A 26,772-nucleotide genomic window follows, 5' to 3' on the forward strand; every position below is an offset into this window, starting at 1 on the left:
AGGTGAAGCAAAAAGATCTAGTTAATTATATTTAACTTTTTTTCAACCAAGACAGAAAATAGGAATAAGAATTTGGTGAGGTGGGTCGGAAGAAAGTTATAATTATATTAATGTTTAAAATAGTTATCGTTTCAGCCTGTAATAGATGACACTAAGATGAAAGAATCATGACTTTTTTAATTAACAAAGGGAAATGAGGTTTAAATCTGGGGTTGGAAAATCTGAAGAAGATGCAGTACTGATGTCATCACTCAAAGGAATTACAATCTTGCATTTAAAATACAGCAGGCATTAGGCAAAATAACATCCTGACAATCTGAATGACTACTAACTTCCAAAAACAACACACTTTGTCATGCCTTACTTTTAAAATACTGGCAATAATCACAATAATAATGCCAGAAAGTTAGTGATCACACAAAATTTTGGACTCAATATTTTATAACGAGTATACAAAGAATGTTTTGTACAGGGAAAATGACCTAAGCACAATGTGCACTTTCAGCATAACATTTTCAAGCGTGTCATGACTATCATTTTTTGGCTCATACATTTAAAGAAGAGAATGAAGAAGAAAACATGATGTCTGCACTCTAATGAACACAGTGAAAGGCTCTTTAGTTGCTACCAATTCCAATTACAACTGCTTAAAAGAACAATCTGAACCCTCTTATCAGTATAAAAATGAAACAGTTCCTTACCTGTCCGAAGTTATATCACTTGCAACCTGGTGCTTCATTTCTGAGCCATTTTTAATTGAGTCTTGTCTTGTGAGTGGTTGAGATCTATTTTTGTCCAAAGCTGGTGTGGTTATATCACCTAAGGGTCCTTGATATTGAGCCTGCTCCTGCAGCTTTGCTTTTTTCTCCTGAGGTGCTTCCTCGTTCCGCAGCCCTCTAATACGTTCTTGATCAGGCTGCTGAGGTGTATTTGATCCACTGTTGTAGAACCAGGCTCCTGATTTCGTGAGGATTTCTTGTTGTTTTCGGCACAAATTACATACCCACATTACCTGTGCATAAGGTAATGAAAAACATATCAGTTTTCTCAAAGAATACAAAAATAAAAATGTTTAAGTCAAGCATGTGTCACTTGAGCTGCTAGTTCTGTTAGTACAAAAAATAAGTATAACTTCACTTATTTAAAATAAAGTTACAAACAAGTTAAAAAAAAGGTTAAAATATATTCTGACAAATGTGGAAAGAAAAGTTCCTTCAGTAAAATACTATGAAAGAAACTATTTTTGCTTTCATTGTTGCTTTTGCATTTACAGTAATTGGAAAGAGGCTAGATAGATTTGTAAAATGTGAAAATGGGGGGGGGGATTATTATTAAGTGATAAAGGTAAAGTGATAGAAGCAATAAGAGGGGATAAAATATAAGAAAATTGATTAAATTAAAGAAAAATCAGGGTTACAAACTTTAGATTAGATCTTCAGATGTGCAGATAAATATAATTCGACGGACTTCAGCTTTGATATGCCAATGTCACAAGCTTACTACTTGGACCTCTATGTTTAATTTAGGGCTAAATGGGGCATCTGACTTGATTTTTAAACTGTTGTAAATTAAATTGATTTAATAGACACAAAGGTAAAAAGTCAATATTTATTAGAATGATTTTTAACAATGAAGTGAAGAGATTATTTAACTTGTTTTATATTAATAACTGATTAGTCAAAAATTTATTGAAACTTCTCAATTATGTAACGATTACATAACTATTATTTAACTATTTTTGTTATAATAAAATATGCTTGCCCACAGGGTCTTGAGATTGTAATTGATTACACTAGTTCAGGTCATTTCCAGCACTTAGTAATTTGGACCTAATCTTATCACAGTACAAAGCAAACATGTACATCTATATGGCAGAACTGGTACAAAGAGTAAAACCAAAAGTAATACTTTATAAACCCATTATAATAACATATGTTTCAGATTTTTTTAAACAATTCATTTATATAGTACTCATTCACTAATGTGGTCTTTAATTCCTTCCTCTTTTTATATGTCTCAACTATCAGCTTCTTTTTTGTACACTTCCTTTTCCTATTTTGTGGTATTTGTGCTGACATTTTTATATATGTAATGTAGATATTTTTCAGGATAACCACACCTAGACGTATACATGGCTGATAATCCCCACTAACCATAGTTTGATTTGCCATTCATTTTTATTTTGCACAATAACACACTCAACCAGAACTTGCTTAACGCTCTTAACTAGTTTTTTAGTAAATGTAACTAACTAGATGATCAAACCAGTAAGGTATAATATTCAGGGTGCGCTTACACTGCACTGTTATTTCAAGATAACTAGCATTATTTTGAAATAACAACGCGAACGTCTACACAGCCATTCCATTATTTTGAAATAATTTCGAAATAATGGACAGCTTATTCCAAAATCTGTAAACTTCATTCTATGCATTGTGCAGGGGATCCGACTATATGATCATGGTGGTCCCTTCTGACCTTAAAGTCTACGAGTCTATGAGGAATAATGCCTATTCCAAAATAGATATTTCGAAATAGCCCCTGACCAAGGCCATTATAAGTTATTCCTTCCCAGTATCTCCTGGGGCTCTAAATTGAGATAGTACGTCTACATTAGGGAAACCTGCCTCAGACTAATTTTAAGGCTTCTTGGAGCGTAGATGTGCTATTTCAAAATAAACTCTTTTAGAATGACTATTCTGGAATAGCTTATTTCAAAATAAGCGTGTAGTGTAGATGTACCCTCACTGTTTTAGTCAAGTAGAGAGCTCCAGTACAGAGAAAGGCATCAAACTGAAAAGATAGTTTTTCCTTTTCATTATGAAGGAGTTTCCTTTTCATTTTGACTGTGGCATTATCCCCATATTAATATTCAAGTTTTAAGAACTCATTTCAGTTCAACTAAGTGGGATTTTATTGACATGACAAACTATATGAAGCTTATCAAAGTGTCAAAAGTAGATGAACTCCCTCAGGTATATGTTTGAGATAGGCATTATTTTCCCACAATGAATACCAGTGAATCTCTTGACCTGTCAGATTTGACTGTCTTCTAAATACAAAACAATCAATCAAAACTTTTTATGGGAAAGATTTGATGAAACTTTTGTCCCGAAGGTTGTTCAAGTCTGAGCTAGAATTTCTAGTCAAAATGAATGAAAGTACAAGAGACCACCTAGAATAGTGCTTCTCAAATAGAAGCATGTGAACCCCTGGACATATGCATTGGTCTTTCAGGAGGTATCATCCCATCTAGATATCTACCTAGTTTTATACAGGCTACATAAAAAGTATTAACAAAGTCAGTACAAATTACATTTTCATACAGATAATGACTTGTTTATACTGTGCTATATACTGAACCCTGAAACTTAAGTACAATATTTATATTTCAATTGATTTTATAATTATATGGTAAAATAAAAAATGAAGCAGTCTTTCAGTAATAGCATGCTGTGACACTTTTTTATTTGCATGTCTATTTTTGCAAGCAAGTAGGTTTTAAGTGAGGCATAATTTGAGGGCATGCAAGACAAATCAAACTCCTAAAAGGGGTACAGTTGTGTGGAAAGGTTGAGAGCCACTGGCCTACAATAGCTAAATAGTTACAGAATGAGAAAGAGCAGAGACTTGAAGTTAGGTCTTACACAACTCAGATGACTATACTAACCATTAGGTTATTATGGGATCTTCTTGTTCTAACTCTGTTTTTTTTCATGAAAAAATCAGAAAGGTTTCCATTGCGGCAACGTAACAGAGAGGGGGAAAAACTAAAAATGTTCATGGAATGGGAAAGAGAAAGTTACTCTTGCTGTGCAATAACAGGGTTTATTCGAGATGTGTGCTCCTCTGGGAGTTGATTCATCCTCGTGCCGGTGCCTGGAGATTTTTTTAGCAGTGCCCTGCCACACCATGCATGCGCAATAATGTCTTCTCATGCCATTGGTGTCTGTTAGGTGCACGCATGGTGTGGCACCTCTGTTCCTTCTTTACCTTGGTTCTAGCCCCCAAAGAGGGCTAGAGTAGGGGAAGCAGGGAGGGAAGTTGAGACGTGTGTCCCCGTAGGTGCTCAAAGAACCCCCATAGCACAGAGTGAGTAACTCTCTTTTCTTCTTTGAGTGATGTCCCCATGGGTGCTCCACTCTGAGTGACTACAAAGCAGTGTTCGTATCATGGAGGCAGGTTTGGAACCCTGCCCCTGAAATTGTGGACAGCACCAGTTATCCCACTGATGTTGATGGAGCAATAGTGGAAGTAAGAGTGTAGTGTTTTGCAAAAGTGTGCTCAGATGACCAAGTTGCTGCCTTGAAAATGTCCTCTAGAGGTACATTGTTAAAGAAAGCTGTAGAAGCAACCACTCTGGGGGAGTGATATATTTATGATACTTGGCAGTTGCTTGTTTTGGATGATATAGCAAGTATGAATGCAAGACGAGATCCATTTCAACATTCATTGAGAGGAGACAGCTTGACCTTTGAAGTGCTCTGCAAACAATAAGAAGAGTTTTGTTGACTTCCTTCGGGGTCTCATTCAGCCGAGGTAAAAGGCAAGTGCTCGTTGGACATCTAAGGAGTGCAATGCTGTCTGCAATGGATCAGTGTGCGGCTTGGGACAGAATGCAGGTAAGTGTATGGGTTCACTGATATAGAAAGGAGTTAGGACCTTAGGGAGGAATTTGCGATGGGGTTGGAGAGTTACTCTGTCCTTAGCGAATATCGTGTATGGTGGTCAGCCATTAATGCCTCTAACTCACCCACTCTCACGCTAGAAGTTATGGCCACTAGAAAGGCCACCTTCGTGGAGAGATGTAGCCAGGAACAGATTGCTAATGGTTCAAAGGGTGGTTTAGTTAAGCTCTTCAGGACATGATTCAGGTCCCATATAGGAGTTGGTGGGCGTACCATAAGAAAACACTTGGTGATGGGATGTGCAAAAATTGAAGTGCTATCAGTGGTTTTGTGGAAGGCTGTTATCACTGCTGCATGAACCTTTATTGTGTTGAAGAGAGCCCTGCTTCCCTTAGTCCCAAAAGGTAGTCTAATATCATTGGAATAGGTATAGTGTCAGGTGACATACAGTGGTTCTGTCTTACACATTGGGAGAACCCCGTCTACTTGTAGACGTATGTCTTTCTGGTGGATTCTCTCCTACTGTTGATAAGTATTTGTTTTACCCTGTCTGAGCTGGTAACTTCAGCATCCTGGAGCCATGGAGGAGCCATGCCTTCAGGGGAAGTTTCCCGGGATCAGGATGGAGAGTTCTGCCATGATGTTGAGTCAGGAGATCTGATGCGGAGGAAAGGTGTGAAGCTCTGTGGCCACCAACCTAAGAAAACCAGGTCTATCTCCATCATGCTGGTGGAACCAGTATTACCTGTACTCAGTCTTGTCTGATTTTCATTATTACTTGGTGGATAAGAGGTAGCAGTGGGAACGCGTATAGGAGAGGAGTGTCCCAGTATAGGAGGAAAGCATCTCCTAGAGAACCCCTGCCCAGGGCTACTCTGGAGCAGAATAGATGGCACTTTCAGTTAGATCTGGTTGCAAACAGGTCTATGTCTGGTTGTCCTCATTTGCAAAAGATATCTTGAAGGGCTTGAGAACCTAGTTCCCACTCATGCTAGTCTGAAAAGATGCAACTGAGGTTGTCCACCATCACACTGAGGCTACGTCTAGACTGCATCCCTCTGTTGATAGAGGGATGCAAATCAAGCACAGTGAAATTGCTAATGAAGCAGGGATTTAAATATCCTATGCTTCATTAGCATAAACATGGCCACTGCTTTTTTTTCGAAATGGAGCTTTTTCAGAAAAAAAACCCCAGCAGTCTAGATGTGGATCTGTTGAAAAATAAATCCGTTTAAACCTTTACAGGATCTGTTGAACAAGGGTTTATTTTTCGACAGATCCACATCTAGACTGCCGGGTTTTTTTCGAAAAAGCTCCATTTTGAAAAAAACGGCAGCCATGTTTATGCTAATGAAGCACGGGATATCTAAATCCCCACTTCATTAGCAATTTCGACGTGATTGATTTGCATCTCTCTGTCGACAGAGGGGTGTAGTCTAGACACAGCCTGAGTGCCTTGAGTAGGTACGTGGCAATTGGGTCAACGCAGTGTGTGATGCACCAATCCCACAGTTTCAACAGGCCTGTGTACAGAGGGAGGTGGATCAGGCTCCCCCATACCGCTTGATGTAATACATGCATGCTATGTTGTTTGTCATGATGTTGATCTTTTTCTGGGTTATGAACGGAGGGAAATGGCAACAGGTATAATGTACAGCCCTGAGCTTGAGAAGGTTGATGTGGAGAGGTTGTTCGTGGAAGGACCACATCCTTTGTACCATATGAGGCCCAAGTTGAGATCCCATCCTATGAGAGATGTGTCTATTGTAACAGTAACTGTGGGAACAGATTGTTGAAAGGAAACTCCATGTAACATGTTCTGAAGCTATATCCACTAATGCAATGAAGTGAAGACATGTGGTGGCATGGTAACAGTTTTGTGTAGGGAATCCCTGGAAGGGATATAGACTGTGGTGAGCCAGGCTTGTAAACGTCTCATGTGCAGTCTGGCCAGCCTCACCACATATGTGGTGACCTAGAATTTGGAGGTATTAGTGTACTATCATAGTCAGCATTGTGTGTGCCACAGCTGTAAGGGCTGTGAGGGCCTTGAATCTTTATCTAGGTAATGTTGCTGTGGCTGATGTAGAATCAAGGCACGCTCCTATAAACTCAAGAGTTTGTGTTGGCTGGAGCATGGATTTTTGATAGTTGATGTGGAATCTGAGGTTGAGTAGAAGAGAAATGGTTGTGTTGACCATGTCCTGAGTTTCCTAGAACAAAGTACCCTTTATAAGGCAATTGTCCAGATAAGGGAATATTATTGCTCCGAGATAGTGGAGATGTGCAGTTACTACAGCCAGAGTTTTTGAGAGAACTTTGGGTGCTGTCGAGAGACCAAATGGGAGAACGTGGTACTGATAATGTTGGTTGCCCACTATGAAAAGTAAAAATTGTCTGTGCACTGGATGAATCATTATGTGGAAATAGGCATCCTGAAGGTTGAGGGTCGAGAGCCAATCCCCATGATCGAATGCAGGTATAATTGTTGCTAGTGTCACCATCTTGAACCTCCTGTACATTACGTACTTGTTGAGTTTCCTGAGATCTAAAATGGGTCTCCATCTGCCTGTTTTCTTCTGTGTTAGGAAATACTTTGAGCAGAACCCTCTCCCCTCAAAAAACAATGGCACCAGCTCTATGGCTCCTGTTTGCAGGAGGTGTTGAACTTCTTGTTGGAACAGGACCTCGTGAGAGGGTCCCTGAAGAGAGAGAAGGAGGGGGGAGGTTGGGGGCATGGAAATGAAGGAAATGGAATAGTCCACTTTGATGATCTATAGTATCCAGTGGTCAGATGTTATCTCTGTCCATTGGTGTACAAAGGACTGAAGCCAGTGGGTAAATTGTAGATGGGAAGATGATGGTGTTGAAGCAGTGGGGATTTCTCTCTGGCACTCAACCAAACCTTCAGATTTGTTGTTTGGAAGATGAAAATTGGATCGCTACAACTGTTGCTGATGCTGAGGTTTGCATCTCTGAGGTCTATATTTCTGACTAACGTCATATCATGGTGCTTGTCTGTAAGGCTTTCTGGGTCTCGGATAGTTGTTATACTTGAGTCTCTTGTTAGGCGGTGTGTACATGTCTACGGTTCTTAAAGTTGACTGGGAATCTTTCAGGGGGTGTAAAACTTCATCTATTTTAGCTGCAAACAGGTTATTTTTTATCAGATGGAAGGTCTTCTACTTTCTGCTGCAGCTCTTGTGGGATTCCTGAAGCTTGGAGCAATGAGGCTCTACTCATGACAATGGCAGTTGTAGTAGTGCAAGCTGATGGGTCTGCCACGTTCATTGCCAACTGTAAAGCAGTGCAGGCAATGGTACGACCCTCCTGAATAATGCTGTTGAGCTCGATTCTTTTCTGCTCACAAAGGAATTGAGAGCACTCCTGAAGTTTGGAATAGTTAGAGTAGTCATGGTTGGCAAGTTCTCAACCCTGAGTTGTAAAGTCGCTAACAAGTAAACTTTTCTACCCAGGATGTCTAAGCACTTATAATCTATATCCTGGGGAGTAAACCTCATATTTGGGTGCTTCACTTTATGTCGGACTGAGTCCATGACCAGTGTGTTAGGTGATGGGTGGGAATATAAAAAGTCCATCCCTTTGGCCAAGACAAAGTATTTTTGGTCAGCCCTTTTATTGGTGGGCATGACAGATGCTACTGCCTGCCAGATATTATTGGGAGGATCCATGATGGCCTCATCCATAGGAAGAGCACTCCTGGCCAAGGGACAGGTTGGAGAGTGAACCTCCTGTAAATCCAGTACCTGTGCTGAAGCCACCCTCTTGAACAGTTCCTGGAATCGTTTGGTGTCACCTGTTGGTGGTGGGGTGGTAGGAATGATGACCTGTCTAGGGATGAAGAGGAATTGTGAAGTGGAGATCTGTCTACACCCTCGGAGAGAGAGTCTTCCTCTTCTGACAGCAGACATTAGGGGAGTTCAGTGCCACGTTTCTAGGTGTAGGCTTGGGAGAATGTGGCGGTCTTTTGGCTTGTGTAGACAGAGCACTATAGTGGCTCCTAGAGAGGACCACATGTCCCAAGGATTCCACTGACCCAGGTATGGAGGCAGTAGATAAGGCCAATGATGACAGTATCATTGAGGTGGTGGTGGACCGTGTGGTGGTCTTGTGGAATGGGACTCCCATGGGGGATGCCTCTGGGTAGGAGTAGAGTTCTGAGATGATAAACAACTATTGACCTGTGTCTAACTCGCTGAGGGAGAGCGATGGGACTGGTGATTGAGGCAAATGTATTGAATGCACCAAAGATGCTGGTGAAGGTGATGCCGAGGAAGTGTGGGTTGCCAATCTTGTAGAGTGCCTGGAACAGTCACGTGGCAGTGCCGACAGTGCCGAAGATGGGGTCAGCGTTGGCACCCAAAGAGGAGGCATGTCAGTGCAGAGTTTCCTGGGTGCCATGTCCAGCACTGTCTCTGGTGCCATCTTCTGTGCCAATTTATGGTGTTTGGTCAGTATGGTGGATGGCTGTGCCATAGGTGCCTTGGTTTAAAGTGAGACCTTGTATGCAGCCCCAGTTGTTTAGGCAGTGCTATGCCTGAGGTGCTGGGCTTGTCGCCTACACTCACTCTGGATGAGCTCAATGCTGGAGGCAGTAATTTAGCCAGAGAAACCCAGCCTTTCACTGTTGCCTCATCCAAAGAGGTAGCGGGATGATTTTTGTCCATACCTCTGGCCTTGTCTGTGTCCTTGGTCCTAGAAGGAAAGTAATTGTGGAGTGGTTTTAGTGATTTCTCATACAAGTATGTTTTGAACCTGTTGGAACGATCCCGCCTAGCTCTGGCCGTGATGTTCGAACTGTGCAAACACTTCTGTACCATATGTGCCTCTCCCAGGCACTTCATATAGGAAGAATGGCGATCCGACATTGGCATGGCCTCTCAACAGGAGTTGCAGTGTTTGAAACCTGGGGAGCTGGGCATGTTGAAACAAAGAATGATGAATGAACTGAGGTGGGTTTTTTTGTTTGTTCAGGTTTTTTAGTTTGTTTGGGGTTTTTTTTGAGGAAACAAACAGGTAAAGTAGGTGTAAAAAACTTGGATATGAGAGAAAACTAGGAATTTAACCATTTTTTTTGTTGTTGTTATTTCAGGTGCAAAAATGGCAACTGACCGAGAGCTCCTTCTGTTGCTGAGGGTGTAGAGAAGGAACTGAGGCACCGTGCACGCACCTAACAGACACCAAAAAGGAATGAGGAGACTCTATGTTTGTTTAGACTGCATCCCTCGGTCGGTGGAGGGATGCAGATTAGGCAGGTTGACATTGCAAATGAGGCAGGGATTTAAATATCCTGCACCAAATTTGCATAAAAATGGTCTTGCGGTAGGAGGTTTACAGGAACTGTTGAAAAAGGCTTTCTTTCTCAACAGATCCCCCTCTAGACTGCCACTTTTTGCTGACAAAGTGCTGAGTCAGCAAAACATGGTGGCCATTTTATGCAAATTAGGCACGGGATATTTAAATCTCTGCCTCATTTGCAATGTCGACCTGCCTAATCTGCATCCCTCTGCCGACAGAGGGACGCAGTCTAGACATACCCTACATGTGCAGCAAGGCAGGGTACTGCTAGAAAAATCTCTGGTCACTGGCACAAGGATGTACCAGCACCCAGAGCAGAGCACGCACAGGGACATCACTCGACAAAGAAACCATTTTCCACCCAGCAATAGCTATAATGTGTCTTACTACCTTCTGCACAGGCAGTGTTTCCACCGAATAAAGCACTACATTTTTCCAATGTATGACACTGTAATTAATCAGGCATAGAAGTCAGTGGCAATTTTAAATGAGTAACCTGCTGCAATATCTGATCCTTGAAAGTCTTCTCACAATATTTTGTTGGTATTGTCAAAAATTTTAAATGTCACTGAAACAAAGTAGCACAAGATGAACCACTCATCATATAATTCCTTAGTTCCTAGCTACATTTTTTCATATAAAAAGAGGCATTTCATTATGACTAGTATTTTCATCTTTGCCACAAAGCAATGTGGCAGCATTTCCCAGACTATGGGCCGTGGCCCGGAAAAAAATACCGGGCCTCAGCATGGCTGCCGGGAGGGGAGCAGAGTGGAGAGGGCTGGAAGGAGGTGTGGGGAGGAGGAACCGGCCACCGGGAACCAGGGTTGGGGGTAGCAGGGTTGTCCCACGGAGATGGGGGGTAGGTGGGCAGCTGGCGGAAGCAGGGTTGGGTGCAGCAGGGCTGTCCCTTGGAGATCGGGGCTGGGGGGCTGGCGGCCGGCGGAATCAAGGTTGGAGGCAGCGGGGCTGTCCTGCAGAGATCTGGGTGGGCAGCCGGTGGAAGCAGGGTTGGGGGTAGCAGGGCTGTCCCGCCGAGATGGGGTGGAGGGGCGAGCGGGCAAGTGGCAGAAGCAGGGTTGGGGGCAGTGGGGCAGTCCAACGGAGATCAGGGAAGGTAGACGGCAGAACCAGGGCTGGTCCGGGGGGCGGAGGGGCTGGCTGGGAGAGATCAGGAGAAGGAGGATGGGAGAACCAGCTGCCGGAAGCAGGGCTGGACGAGGACAGCGGGGCTGGTCCGGGGGGTTGTTGGGGGAGTGGGGCTGACCGGGAGAGATTGGTGGGGGGTGGGGGGAACCAGCCGCCGGAAGCAGGGCTGGACGAGGGCAGCAGGGCTGGATCGGGATGAGAAGGGGGGGAGCAGGACTGTCCTGGGCACATGCAGACCCTGCAGACCCTGGCAGACGAGTGAGTCTGGACAGGGATTCCATTTTGCCCCCCCTCCCCCAAAATACCCTCCCTCGAGTAGTTGCAAACTGCCTGGCAGGTAGACACACACTCAGACAGCATGAACACATCTACCAGCCAGGCAGTTCGCAGCTAAGGACTGATACGCCTATTTATAATAAAACCTAATTAGAAAATACCGGACATTGTATATGTCTGGTAATTTCTCAATTTGTGTCCCAGACAAAACCTTCAAATACCAGTCTGTACAAAAACAGACACCTGGCAACCCTACCCTTCCTTGCACCGTCCCTCCTAGCTAGATACCCTACCCCCAATCTGCTCCTGCTCCCGCCTCCTGGAGTGCCTATGCAGCGACGGGTTCCCCAAACCCTGGCCTAGGCTGGGTGAAGGATGCACCCCGGTGAAACACTGACAATTTATTCATTTTCCATTCTTCTTTTTATATGTGTTTATATTTTTGGGCTGCATAAAACAGTACTGAAAAAAAATGGATTCCAACTAAAGTAAAAAGTTTGGGAAACCCTGATCTAGCCAGCTTTCTATCAATCTTACAGTCCATTTATCCAATCCATATTCCCTTAACTTGCTGGCCAGAATATTGTGGGTGACTGTATAAAAAGCTTTGCTAACGCTGGCACTGGGGGCTTTGGGAGGACCAGAAACAACTTATTTGAATATTCATCATTTGCTTAATGAATATGCAAATATGCAAATGAATGTTACCGGTCCTCCAAAAGCTTGTGAATGGATTTACTGGTCCCCATGTCAAAAAGTTTGGGAACCTCTGCAATGTGGTATAGTGATGAGTTCTTTCAATGGAAGATTGTTGGAGATTGCCCCCTCCAGGAGTTATCCATTGTGTTCCGGTTAGCCAGAGTGGCTGTCAGTTAGAAACATACCAAATTTCTTCCCTTATAGCCCTCTGTAATTTAATGAGCTATCTCTGCAGTAATCCCACCCTCTACTGCACTGTGTAACTGAAAGCCTAGCTCAGCACATGGCAGAACAGTTGCCAATGCCACTAGACAGCTCAGGAAACAGCTATTTTCATGATAAAATTTCGATCAACATCTGCCCCTTTCTTTAAAGGCACCACCCAACCTTAGAGATAGGAATCTGTGATATCCTGGTTTGTCATTTTATTTTCATCTCTAAAGTTTGGAATCTGTTTTTCACAGACGGCCATTGAGACTGCATCAGCTCCTTTGTTTCTGATCACACTCCAGGGAAGCAATCATAACATATACAGCTGACTTTCAGCAAAATCCAACTGTCTCCAAAGATATTTCACAATGTTTCTTATAGACTTGCACAGAAAAATGATACAGACCTAAATGAAATTACACTATAAATGTTAAAAAAAAACTAAAAAACATGAAAATAAAGGAAACTGAAAATAAAAAGCTATATTAAAGTTCCATTCTAAAATAAACTTTTAAATACAGCATAACAAAATATATAGACCTTTGTTTTTTCAGACGTTTTTCATCATTTTACAAGAGTGCTAATGAGAAATACCAGCTATAACTAACCCTTATTATAAAATACATTCTATAATTTATTTATGAGGCAAACTGCTTCTTATATTTGGATGTGCAGATTGTTAAGATAAGTAGTTACAGTATTATTATAAAATAACATTAAATAACAAAATGTCACTGTCACATATGCAAACATACTTTTAACGTACACAAAGACACTATGGCTGTGATTTATTAGAGGAGAGAGTTGATACCTGTTACAAAAATATTTATTTTATATATTTATTTATATAATATTTATTTTAAATATTTATTACAGTAGCACACACAATATGCTAAGATTATATTTTGTTTTAAAACTAAAGAGGACAGATTAATACTTTGATAAAATCATAATCTTATGACAATTTGCAAACTACATTTTAACTTCTCTATCCATTGATTAACAACAGCCTGGGAAAAAACACAAACAAGAAAACAATGTCTGCCTATCTTCTATACCACAATGGAAGATTCGGGATGTGAATTATTATAAAATACTAGTACAGTGTCCATCTTAAATGGGGGGAAAACAAAACTCTGCTCTATTACACTTCTAATAATTAACATTTTTGGAAATTATTAAAAAAACTTGCATCCTAAAAGGTTGCTGGTCTCTTTTGAAACAGAAATATATTAATTCACTTTAAAGGCTGAAGCACCATCTAGTGCCTACAATAGGTATTGCTGATATTCTTGTCAATAACTACAGAAGATTTATCAAAGATGACATTTCACTATTAATTCTTAATTAAGTTTATTTTTCAAAATATATTTTCTTTTTGTACATAACTACCTGTTTTCAGCCAAATACTTGCCAAAACTGAAGTTCAGATATAGATTTACCTCAAATCTCTACCTTATTTGGACTATATAGTCTTAACTATACCAAAAAAAAAACCATGTTTGCATGGGGTTTCCTTTACTCCATCAATATTTAATGGACATAATAGGATAAGATTCTGATTATCATCACATCTGAAGAACACTGGTTGCTAGTACTTCTACATTTGCATCAAGCTTTTTGAATAAATAACTTGATTCCCTACTCGCACAGCAACTATTTTAATATAATTAGAAATACAAGCAGACCCCCCAAAGACATACATATCACTCTAGTATCTAATATCAGCCAGTGTCTGAAGAAGGACGGTGAATATTTGCATAAAGGGTTAGAGTGACACAGCTGTAGCAATATCAGACATAGCTAGACTAAGACCTGTGAACTTCATATACTTTCTTATAGTGCAATTTACCACTTGGCAGTATGTAATACTAATTCTTCTTAGCAATGGACCAAAACATATCCACTATTTTAAATTTGTTTGTAATTGAAACACATAAAATATTGCTTATTTTTAAATAATCTCTGCCTCCAGATTTCTTTTAAAATAGAAAGACATTTTAAATTTAATCAAATGGATTGAAATTCCAAGTCACTTTTATTTTATATCTTTACAATAATTATACGAAAGTTAAGACTGCTATATCTTACAAATAACTGCCATTTGCTATTCTGCAGTATAATAGTAAAAATACAGAACATATCACATTAAATTATATGAAAAATATTGGTTTTATAATAATTTCAACATATTTGAGATTATCAATAGAGGGGTATAACCAAAACCACAGATCTTTTATTTGTTTGTGTTCTAGTTACAAGTTTGACTGGGATCATAGGTGTCCTATATTCCAAGAACAATCAGGCCAGATAACCTGCTTACATTTAAATAAGAGATGAAAATTTATCTTTAAAAAGGCCAAACACATGTTGAGTTTGTCACTTGCCCTGTATGTTTGTAGCAGAAATTAGGTACTTAAATAAAGCTAAACCATATTTAACAAAAGCTGTTTTGGATCTATTTAACAAGAAACACTTTCTACCTTTTATTTGGTATAATTATTTTTATAACGTTATTGCAGTATTTAGGCAATTTAGCTGTAATAATAAAAATAAATTAAAGGTGGATTTTAGGCCAAAAAACTGGATCCCAGGTGCCAGGAGCAGGTTGAAATAATGTGCTGTTTATTGCTTATACGCCATGGAGTTTCCCAGAATGTGGCAAAGTTTTTTAAACATTTTATTTTCTCATCATATTCCAGCCCGATAAAACACTTATTTAAACAGGAAAACCTGGCCTGAATCCAGATTATGCCAGGTCTACAATGTTAGTTTCAATTAGATGAGCTTGTAGTTGGCCAAGCACCAATTTTACTAATCAGATTTACTAATGTCAGTCTTTTTTACCTATTATTGATGCTAAAGGAGTCAATGCCATGTTGGAATAGCACAATAAATGAAGTCATCCTATGAAAAATAGGTTTCTTTGACAAGTTCAATTTCTGTTTTGGTCACTGTTGGAAATTTGAAATATAAACTGCTGAAACAGCACTGGGACTCAGAAGCACGAGTCAGCTGCTTCAGGACAGTCCTTGGAGGATATAAGAAAAGTCTCTTAACACGTTAAGATTATGTATAAATTCAAATCTGTTACATTGGACAAAGTGGACATATCTGATTTTTTCCTACTGCAAACTGGGTCAACTTTTCCATACTTCTCTCTGATTCCAAACTGTTCTGGGCCTTTCCTCTTTTGCACATTTTCAAAATAATGATAAGGGATTTTTGTGAATGATTGTTTAACCTCTGTTTCTCTTGGCAGGGGTTACTTCTGGACATAGTCTGACTCAGAAAATGAGAGATTAATCTATTATTCTTGAGAAGGTTGTTTTGACTAGTCCTCAGTTTCTTTCTAAGACACTGAAGCTTCCAAGAGCTTTTCAGAAACATACCAGCAGCTTTGGACATTCTAATGCTATTGGTGCAAGACAGAGGTCATAAAGTGTTCAGTATTTTCCTGTAGTGCACAAGCATGTACCTTAAGAAGCCTTTTGAATCAAAAGAATTTTCATATTTTTATTGACCTCAAGTTTGCTTATAGTGGTTGAGGAAACTAATTTCAGAATATATTACATAAGAAGGGCCATACTGTGTCAGACAAAAGGTCCAACTAGCCCAGTATCCTGTCTGCCAACAGAGGCCAATACAGATACCCCAGAGGGAGGGAATATAGCAGGTATTCCTCATGTGATCCCTCTCCTGTTATCCATTTCCAGACAGAGACTATGGGCACCATTCCTACCCATCCTGGCTAATAGCCATTGATGGACCAAGCCTCCATGAATCTATCTAGTTTTTTCTTGAACCCTGTTAAACTCCTGGTCTTCACCACATCCTTTGGCAAGGAGTTCCACAGGTTAACTGTGCAAGGAAAAACTTCATTTTGTTTGTTTTAAACTTGCTGTCTATTAATTTCATTTGGTGACCCCTAGTTCTTATATTGTGGGAATAAGTAAATAACTTTTCTTTATTCACTTTGTCCACACCAGTCATGATTTTATAGACCTCTATCATATCCCCCTCAGCCTCTTCTTTTCTAAGCTGAAAAGTCCAAGTCTTTTTAATCTCTCTTCATAATGGGACCCCTTCCAAACCTCTAATCATTTTGTTGCCCTTTTCTGAACCTATTGTACACAGATTGCTTGAAAAAAAAGTTTGAATTACTGGGGAAACAAATACTACTTTTTAGTGGGCACTCTCTGATTAATGCTAACCAGTGGTTTATGACTGCTAAAGCATCAAACTGAACAATGTCAATGGTCATTATCCATGCTTCATGAGGCAGCTGATAAGGAGAACATTATGTGGCAAGTCCGTAACCAACTTTATCAAACACTGAATCAGTGCCAGTTGTCTTCATTCCTTTCTGCCTGCATACAATAGATAAAGTGAGCAAAGTTGTCTCCAGTACTAAGTCTAAGAAAGCAGAAGGAATGAATTGAATATATCTAAACTTCCTGAAGAACTCTGGTCTTAATGCAAGAAGGTGACTGGCAGACTCTCTCTGCAACATCAACCATATTAAAGCCTGAAAAAGAAGCCAAAAAGCCACACGCCCCATCTTTCCTCCTTAGCAGTCATTATAAACTATTGGAACAGCTCCTGTTTCAAAGGTCACAGATGATCCTGGAGCAACTACTTTCCAAAGAATAGGCCAGATTTAGAACTGCTCACAACTGCTGTGATCAGGTGTTAGCTTAGGTACGTATATAGAATCTGGCTTTCAGCAACAATTAAAAACAGCAGCAGCATTCTTTGATCTTTCTTCTACACATGAAACTGTATGGTGCAAAGGTCTCCTGCCAAAGTTAGTATTAGTTTTCTCATGGCAATCAACTATCAGATTCATCACCAAGATGCAGAGTAACAGAAAATTCACCATAGACCATAGTGCAAACGATGGAGATTGAATACAGCTTCTTGAAGTGATCCACTTTAGTGCCTGCACTATACCAGCAAAATTCCATATATTCACATTATCCCGTAAATTCACCTATGCAGATGACATTGGGCTTTCAGTGCAAGCATCCTCTCTGAAGGCCACTGAAAAGTTCATGGATACTTGATATGTATTTCAAAGTTTGGTGACTGAAATCCAGTGCTTCAAAAACCCTCACTCTGTCACTTGAAAAACCGTGGCTTTGTCTACGCTGCAGGGTTTTTGCGCAAGAAGCTTTTTGTGGAAGAGATCTTCTGCAAAAACTTCTTGCGCAAAAGCGCATCTACACCTCAAAAGCGTATCGCAAAAGTGATGTGCTTTTGCACAAAAAAGCGTCCACACTGCATGGAAGCTCTTACACAAGAAAGCTCTGATTGCCATTAACAGAATGGCCATCAGAGCATCTATGCTTTTTCTAATAAGGTCTTTTTGCGCAAGAACCCCCCGTGGGAGCGTCTATACATGTCTTTTTGTGCAAGAGCTGTAGCACAAAAAGGAGTTATTCCTCATGGGGAGAGGAATAACTCTACTGGCAAAAACCCTCTATCCTGTCGATTTACTGGTTTTTTTGGGGGGGGGAGCACAAAAACGAGCTTGAGGTATGGACGCTCTGCCATTTTTTGCACAAAAACAGCCATTCTTGTGCAAAAACCTTGTAGTGTAGACATAGCCTGTGAGGCCAAAGTGTAACTTAAAATGTACTTCAGTGGTCCACCTTTTACTTGACCACAGTCCATTTTATATTGGAATTACCCTCATTCAGACATTGAGCTATTGCCAACACCTTGACTACCCAAAAAATGATAAAATTCAAGAATTAACGTCATCCAGAGGCTTTCTGGAATATCCTGGGGATGTAAAACATGCATGCGTCAAACATAATTGAAGAAAGAATGAACACCACTCAGCCCAACACACACACATACACACCAATCAAGACTCAGGCTTGGCATTTCTTGACCAGAGCACAGATCGGACCTCAGCAGGGCAGCTTTATGCAGTGTTCTGGCTCCCTACAATAAATGCATAGATTGACTCAGCATCATTTTTTCTCCACATTACAGAGGTCGGGTTGGGCCTGATCAACTTGCATGGGTTTGAGCAACGGAGGCAGAACTCAATCAGAGTTGGCAGGAATCTGGAAGATCATCTTTTTCCTTGGGAGCATTTGGTTAAGCAATTGATCTTGATGCACAGGTTGATTAAGGCATCCAGTGATTCTAAGCAGGTTAATAATCAATCCCACTTGGGTGCAATCCAGACTAATGAGGGGTTGTGTCACCACCTGCCTTGAAAATTTTACTGCTGTAGCTCCCAACCTGGGCCCCTAATGAACAGCCAAAAACCATGCAGGTCATACCTGAGTATCTGCCAGCTGTGCCTTAGTTACACTCTGGCTTCTAGCAGCCTACATTACCACTTGCAGCATAACCACAGCACATTCTCAGTTATGAGTTTTCCCCAAAACATGTGTTCTGCAGTCCTTCCCTGGACAGTTTGGGAGTCAGAAGTCTGTTGCCTCTAGCGAGTCAATGCACAAGTGTATACTACTTTAATTGGAACTGCCAAACAATTCAGTTTAAACAGATCACTGGATTAGCTCTGATTAAAGAATTAAATAAATTTATTCAACTACAAAGATTTTCAATTAGTACATCAGAAACCAATCAGAAATGGTTATCAGAGTTTTCTAGTGCTAAAATTTAAACTAGATTTGGTTCAAGGCAAACTCCCTTACCACAAGTTCCCAGCAAATTGCTGACTAAATACTCAAGTCACCATGGGTACGTCTAGACTACCGCGTTTTGTCGACGGAAGTTTTGTCGACAGATACTGTCGACAAAACTTCCGTCAACAAAGAGCGTCCAGACACATTGAGTTCTGTCGACAAAGCAAGCTGCTTTGTCGACAGAACTCCGTAGTCTGGACACAATGTTACAGGCAATAACACCTTCTGTCGACAGAGTTCTGTCAACAGAAGGTGTTATGCCTCGTAAAATGAGGTATACCAGCGTCGACAAAACTGCTGAGTTCTGTCGACGTTATGTCGACAGAACTCAGCGGTAGTGTAGACGCTGGTATAGTTTTGTCGACAAAAGTCCACTTTTGTCGACAAAACTAGGTAGTCTAGACACACCCCATCTGTCCTCAAAGTCCACAGGGCTAGTTCTTTTGTCTGCTTAGTTGAAAGAACTAGAGTGAGAGTGAAAGAAAGAGAGAGAGAATACTTCGGGTGTTTTGGACCTCACTGTTTTAGTCCAGTCACCCTCTGAGATGTATTTTCCTGATACTTACCCAAGATAAAGTTCCTTCCAGATGTAAAGAGGAAGGCATAGAGTCTTGTTGTAAAAAAGGCTCATGTTGTTTATTAAAATGCAAAGCTAACTTCCTGCTATTCCTGTCACTTTCACTGCCAAAAAATAGTCACTTGACTGGTGATGGTCAATCAGCTTTGATAACACCTGGCTAGAAGGATCAGCTTATCTTTTGTTTTTGAATAACAGCTTTACCTCATTTCCAAACTTTTCTGATAAACACATTTCAGTCATATTTCTGCTTATGTTCATAATTTTACATTTAATGTTTCTACATTAAACTATGATATTACTTACCAACAAATTATGAATTTTCATGATACCTCACAAGGCATATTTTGCACAAAATTTATTACAATGTTGTATAGGGTGTGATTTCATAGATACAATTGTTCACAGATTGGTCAATGGGGTACAACTATGGGTATAGCAGAAATAGGAGCCAGCACTTATATAGGAACCCATACAATTTATCATGATTGACATTTTCCTGGTCTGTTTCCTGTCTTTTAACCAGTTGTCAATCCATGAAAGGACCTTTCCTCTTATCCCTTTGGTGAGGGACTTTGTCAAAGACTTTCTGAAAATCTAAGTATACTATATCTACTGGATCCCCCTTGTCCGCATGTTTGTTAACCCCTTCAAAGAACTGTAATAGATTAGTAAGACATGATTTCCCTTTACAGAAATCATGTTGACTTTTGCCCAACAAATTGGCTACGTCTATACTGGCACCCTTTTCCGAAAATGGTTAAAATGGAACAGTTTTCCGTTATAAGTATTTCCGGAAAAAGCGCGTCTACAGTGGCAGGATGCTTTTCCGGAAAAGCACTTTTTCTGGAAAAGCGTCCGTGGCCAATGTAGACGCGCTTTTCCGGAAAAAAGCCCCGATCGTCATTTTCGCGATCGGGGCTTTTTTGCGGAAAAGACTACTGTGCTGTCTACACTGGCCCTTTTCTGGAATAGTTTTTCCGGAAAAGGACTTTTGCCCGAATGGGAGCAGCATAGTTTTTCCGGAAATACACTGACAATTTTACAGTAGATCGTCATTGCTTTTCCGGAAAAGCAAGCGGCCAGTGTAGACAGCTGGCAAGTTATTCTGGAAAAGCGCCTGCTTTTCCGGAATAAGTGGCCCAGTGTAGACACAGCCATTATGTTCTTCTACGTGCCTAACAATGTTATTCTTAACTATTGTTTTGACTAATTTGTCCTGTACCAACGTTAGACTTATCGGTCTGTAATTGCCAGGATCACCTCTAGAGCCCTTTTTAAATATTGGTGTCACATTAGCTATCTTCCAGTCAATAGGTATGGAAGCTGATTTGAAGGATAGATTACAAACCATGGTTAACAGTTCTGCAATTTCCCATTTGAGTTCCTTTAGAACCCTTGGGTGAATGCTATCTGGTCCCAGTGATTTGTTAACATTACGTTTTTCTATTTGTTGCAAAACCTCCTCTACTGATCCAGGACAGTTCCTCAAATTCATCTCCCACAAAGGACGGTGCAGGTTTGGGAATCTCTTTAACATCCTCAGCCATGAAGACTGATGCAAAGAAATCATTTAGCTTCTCCACAATGGCTTTATCATCCTTGATTGCTCCTTTGTATCTTGATTGTGTAGGGGACCCACTGGTTTTTTAGCAGGCTTCCTGCTTCTAATGTACTTAAAAAACATTTTGCTATTGTTTTTTGAGTTTTTGGCTAGCTGTTCCTCAAAATCTTTTCTTGCTTTTCATATTACAGTTTTACACTTAATTTGACAGTGTGTGATGGAGCATGGACGCCCCAACACTGGGCAGACGCAGCAGCCGGGAATCCTGGTTGCCGGGCCCCTCCCCCGCACACGTGCGGCACATGATCGCACCACATGCCGGGCACTTTAAACGCCGGCAGCACAACTGGGGGAAGGTGGAGAGGACTGCCCTCTGGAGCAGGAGACAGGGGAGAGCCGGAGGCGACGGAGGAGGCACCCTACCGGCAGCACAAAGAGCCGGTGGGTCCACCTGTCGGGGGGAGCGGTCTGACCCCCTGGCCGGGAGAGGAGCAGCCTGCAGCCGAGCGATGGGCTGAGGCAGCGCCCCCCTGGGGAAGCAGACGGCGTCCCAGCTGGAGACGCCAGAGAACCAGGTACCCCAGTCTGAGAGAAAGGGAGGGGTAGGAAGGAACCCAAGGCGGGCTTGTCCCGCGTGGCTGGAGACTTGCAGAGTGGAATCCTGCTCCAGCCTTAAAGAGTCGGTGTTCTCTGACCCCTAGTACCCTGGATTGGGGCACGGAGGTGAGGGCAGGCCCGGATCCCCCTACCCACTCCTCTTCCCCCTCCCTCGCCCAGAGGGAAGACAGAAAGGAGCGGAGTGACCTGGAGGGGCCGCGGCGAGTGTGATGGCCCATCTGGGACACTGGGCAGAATACCCCCCTCCTTGGGTGGGGGCCCCTCGGACAGAGACCCACTAGGCAGGGGCAGCACGGTCGAAGGGTTGGTGGAATAGCCAGCATGCCCAGGGGATCAGGAGGCATAGGGAGGGGGGGCTGGGCCCCCCCATGCCCCTTTTGCCCACCTGCCCAGAGGGAAAGAGGAAAAGGGAGGCGGTGCCAGGAGGAGGTAGGTGGAACCTCCGCGGCACGCCCCTCGACATGTGGTGGAGAATGCGGGTATCGATCTCATACCCTGACGAGAAGGGGTACGGGGACATAGACACCCTCCTTGACAGGAACAGGGGGAAATGGATACCGCGAAGGTGTTAGAGTGGATGACCGAGAACCAGCGTCAGCAGGCCCAGATATTTCAGCAGCTAGCAGCCCAGCAACAGAGGCAGCTGATATGTGAGCTGGCTGAACAACAAAGGGCCCAGCAGGACCAGTGGTTCCAGAAGTGGATGACGATGTCCCGATCCAGCCAAGGAGCGCAGATAGTAGAGGAGGAGGGATCTGACCCGGGGTTGCCTCCCCCAATGGCTTGCAAGGATGGGACCCCAAGACGAACCTGAGGCCTTCCTGGTGATGTTTGAGTGGGTGGCCACCGCGGCCCGCTGGCCAGCTGAGTAGTGGGCTACTATCCTCACCCCGTACCTGATCGGGCCAGCCCAGTTAGCCTACAGAAGTATGGATGAACATGAGGTGCTGAATTATTATAAGGTCAAGGAGGCTATCCTAGACCAGACCGAGATAACGCCCGAGACATATCGTCAGAAATTTCGACAAGAACACTATACTGCAGGGACACGCCTCCGACTTTTCGCACAGTGTCTTAAGGAACTGGCTTGGCGGTGGCTAGAACCCAAAAAGCATTCTGCGGCCCAGGTGGCAGAAGCTATCATCCTGGAGCAGTTGGTGAAGACCCTCCCAACAGAGGCCCAGCGCTTCGTAAAGCGGAACCACCCCACCACCCTCCCAGAGGCCGTGACCTTAATGGAGGATTATTTAGTGGCCGAAGATGTGGATGGGAGAGGGCGGGGAGGTAGGGAAGCCCCAACCAAGGGAGGTAAGGAAAGCCTAGGGTTACACAGGCGGGCCTCAAGAGGTAGGAGCAGGCCAGGCAACGGGCAAAAGGGGGAACTTCGAAGACTGGGATGGCCTCGGGAGAGCCCCCCCGTAGGAGAGAGGGAGAGAATCAGAATTCCCCCCGCAACTGAGGGGGATGGTGCCCCTAAAGCAAACCCCCCCTCAACGACTGCTTGTTACGAGTGCAGCCAAGAGGGACATTTCCACCGGGAGTGCGCTTTTATGGACTGCACGTACGTGCCATCACTGTAGCAGCCCGGGCGCGACCCCTGGATTTCCAAAAGATGCTGGTACACGTAAAGATAGAGGGTAAGGAGGTACCCGCATTAGTAGATTCGGGCAGTAGCCAGACTGGTACGCACTGAGTTAGTGTAGCACCCCAGCCCCGCGGGGGATCCAGTCCACATGCAGTGCATTCACAGGAACATGAAAACCTAACCCACCACTTGGATTATGATAGCGGTGGATGGAGTAGAGAGATTAGCTCGGGTGGCCTTGACCCCATGCCTGATGTACCCAGTGTTGCTGGGACGGGACTGGCCCGGGTTCCTCCAGGCAGTAGAAGATTGGTGCCCGTAAAGTCCGCCCTCCAGGAGAGGGCCGAGGGGAGCCACCCAAAGGGGGGCTGGCAGGGGAAAGCTCAGATGCTGGGGATCTGAGGGAAGTGACCCTGACCGACGGAGGCGAGGACTTCATGAGAGAACAACGAGAGGACCCCAGCTTAACCTGGGCATGGGAACAAACCACTAGCCAGGAGGTGACCCATGGAGAGACCCCCAGGCCCGAGGCACGTGCAGACCGCCTCTATCAAATTACAAGGGGGCAGAAAGACCAGGAGGAGGTAGCCCAATTACTCGTCCCGAAGGGGTGGAGGCAGACGGTCTTAGAGATGGGACACACGAACCCCTGGGCTGGGCACCTGGAACAGGAAAAGACACTCCAATGAATAACCCGGAGTTTCTTTTGGCCGGGGATCCATAGGGAGGTTAAGGAGTTTTGTGAATCCTGCCTGGAGTGTCAGCAGGCAGATCTATGCCCACCCCACAAGGCGCTGCTGTTGGCCTTGCCCGTGGTGGGCGTCCTGTTCGAAAGGATCGGGCTAGACCTGGTAGGACCCCTGGAAAGAATGGGTTCCAATATATATTAGTGATTGTCGATTACGCCACCCATTATCCAGAGGCGATCCCCTTGCGCAGTTCGATGGCATCAGTGATAGCTAATGAATTAGTGGTCGTTTTCTCCCAAGTAGGCATATCCAGGGAGATTTTAACAGACCAAGGGACAAATGTGTCCTCTAAATTGATGGCAGAGTTGGCCCACTTGTTAAGCGTTCGGACGATATGAACCTTGGTTTACCATCCACAGACAGATGGATTGGTGGAGCGATTTAACCAGACTTTGAAGGCAATGCTGCGGCGTTTTGTAGAGGAAGACCAGAAGGGCTGGGACCAGCAGTTGCCAGCCCTGTTGTTTGCAACCAGAGAGGTCCCCCATGCCTCGACCGTTTTTTCCCCTTTTGAGCTACTATACAGGAGAAATCCCCAAGGTATACTCGATCTTTTAAAAGAGTCTTGGGAGGAACAAGAGACAAGGGTTGCGGGGTCAGTGCAGTATATCTTGCAGCTGCGGGAAAAGTTCCAAGAACTAGGGAGGTATGCTAAGGAAAACCTCTTAAAGGCACAAGAACAACAGACGAGAAATTATGATCTAAGAGCCAAAATGCAGGTTTTTGCACCCGGAGATAGGGTTCTATTACTACTACCCGCCAGGGAATCAAAGCTGTTAGCAAAGTGGCTGGGACCCTTCGAGGTGGTTAGACAGGTGGGCCCTGTTGATTATGAGATCCAGTTAGAAGGGAGATGTAGGAGAACCCAAATATACCACGTGAACCTGTTGAAAAGGTGGTATCCGTGGGAGGCCTTGTTTATCATGCCGCATCCGCCTGAACCCAAGTTGGGTCCCTGAGCCAGCCAGGAGGGGCCTCGTCCTGAGGTGGATGTGGGGCAAGACTTAGAGGCGCAACAGCAGGAGGCAATAATGCAGCTCCTGCAAGAATTCCCCCGGGTGATATCAGAGACCCCCGGGTATACAAGATGGTCTAGCCACCACATAGCAACCGTGCTGGGGCAGAAAGTTAGAGATCAAATATGCCCGTTGCCCTGTAAATTATGGGAGACCATACAGAAGGAGGTCCAAAACAGGCTCAAATTAGGGGTAATCGAGGAGTCAAAGAGTGAGTGGCGAAGCCCCATAGTCGTCGTGCCAAAACCCGGGGGGGCAATACGGTTTTGCATCAATTTTAGGAAGGTAAATGCCATTTCCAGGTTCGATGCTTACCCCATGCCAAGGGTAGATGAACTGCTAGAGCGGATAGGGAGATCCCGTTATATTCTACACTGGACTTAACAAAAGGGTATTGGCAAATACCATTAACCCCCGCGTCCAAAGAGAAAACGGTGTTCTCAACCCCTTTTGGGCTATACCAATTTGTGAGGATGCCCTTCGGGCTACATGGGGCCACAGCAACGTTTCAACGGTTAGTGGATCGGGTCCTCCCAGGATACAACCTCTACGCAGCGGCCGATATAGACGATATTATAATTTATAGTGAGTCCTGGGAGGGCCATCTGAGGCACCTGAGGGCAGTGTTAACCTCCCTCGGGGATGCCGGCTTGACGGTTAACCCAGGGAAGTACCACCTGGGGCAAGGAGAAGTTACGTACTTAGGATACACGGTAAGTTGAGGAAAACTTAAGCCAGTGATAGATAAGGTGCAAGCCCTGAGAGACTATCGCGCCCCCACAACCAAGCACCAAGTGGGCTATTATAGACGTTTCGCTCCCTGTGGCGGGCTTTGTGCACCTGGAGCAGTCCCCTGCCCGCAGCAGGCAGGGGGTCCACCCAAGCCCTCGCTGGTTAAATGTAAGCAATAAGCCTCACTCATTAAAGATAAGGAGTATTGGTTAAGCAGTTAATCATTAACATCCCTAATTGCAATGATTTCTACCAGTGAATGACTGAAAACTGAGTTGGTATACTCTGCAGAAAACCATCTCCTGAGTTAACCTCATCACTGTACAACATTGTTCCAGATTCTATGTTGGGTTTCAATACATTGGGTAAAGACCCAATTATCTTAGCGACTATCTCAAGATTTGTTAATCAGCATGTCAACTGTGCTCAAAAGGTGACACAATCAGGTTTAGCTGTCTGGAAATGAGACGCAGGACACTTCTGAATAAAGATACATGCCTATGTAAGTATTATATATTATGACGCATATTGCTGAATCCAAGTCTCCTCATCTTTACTACACAGATTAAAATGCATCCACTTACAAAGTCATTTCCCAAATAACCTCTTTATAATTCATCCTGAGAAGTGATGTACTAAAACAGGAAGCAGTGATGACTCGGTCATTTTTTAAAAATCTAGTTTGCTTCATAAATTTGTGAGGCACCCAGAAACCACCAGGAAGGGCATACTAAAAATAATTAATACATGACTATCAATAATAAAAAATAATAAAAATAAATGATTAAATGTTTCTAAATTGTTACTGTTGCAGGCAACTTTTAATTCATAATGAGATCAATGTATACTTGCCTCAATATCGTTCTTTGCAAAGTGGTTTAAACATACTGTCCAAAAATAACATTTGGCATAATTAGATTAAAATAAGTCTAAAGTTCTTGGATCACAGTATTATTAATTATGTATTAATTATTATGATTAT

At 43.0% G+C, this 26,772-nt stretch overlaps 1 protein-coding gene across 1 annotated transcript in view; it reads right to left on the reverse strand.

Moving 5' to 3' along the window:
- Positions 1–266: 266 nt before the first annotated feature.
- The window catches only part of LOC142826670 (regulating synaptic membrane exocytosis protein 2-like), a 69,178-nt gene continuing 42,672 nt past the window's right edge, over positions 267–26,772 (reverse strand). The window contains exon 3 of the mRNA XM_075919740.1: positions 267–1,012. Coding sequence (XP_075775855.1) covers positions 698–1,012 — 315 coding nt within the window. The 3' untranslated portion in view covers positions 267–697. The remainder of the gene's footprint in view (positions 1,013–26,772) is intronic.

Source organism: Pelodiscus sinensis, chromosome 2, assembly GCF_049634645.1.
Source record: "Pelodiscus sinensis isolate JC-2024 chromosome 2, ASM4963464v1, whole genome shotgun sequence".
Taxonomy (NCBI): Eukaryota; Metazoa; Chordata; order Testudines; family Trionychidae; genus Pelodiscus; species Pelodiscus sinensis.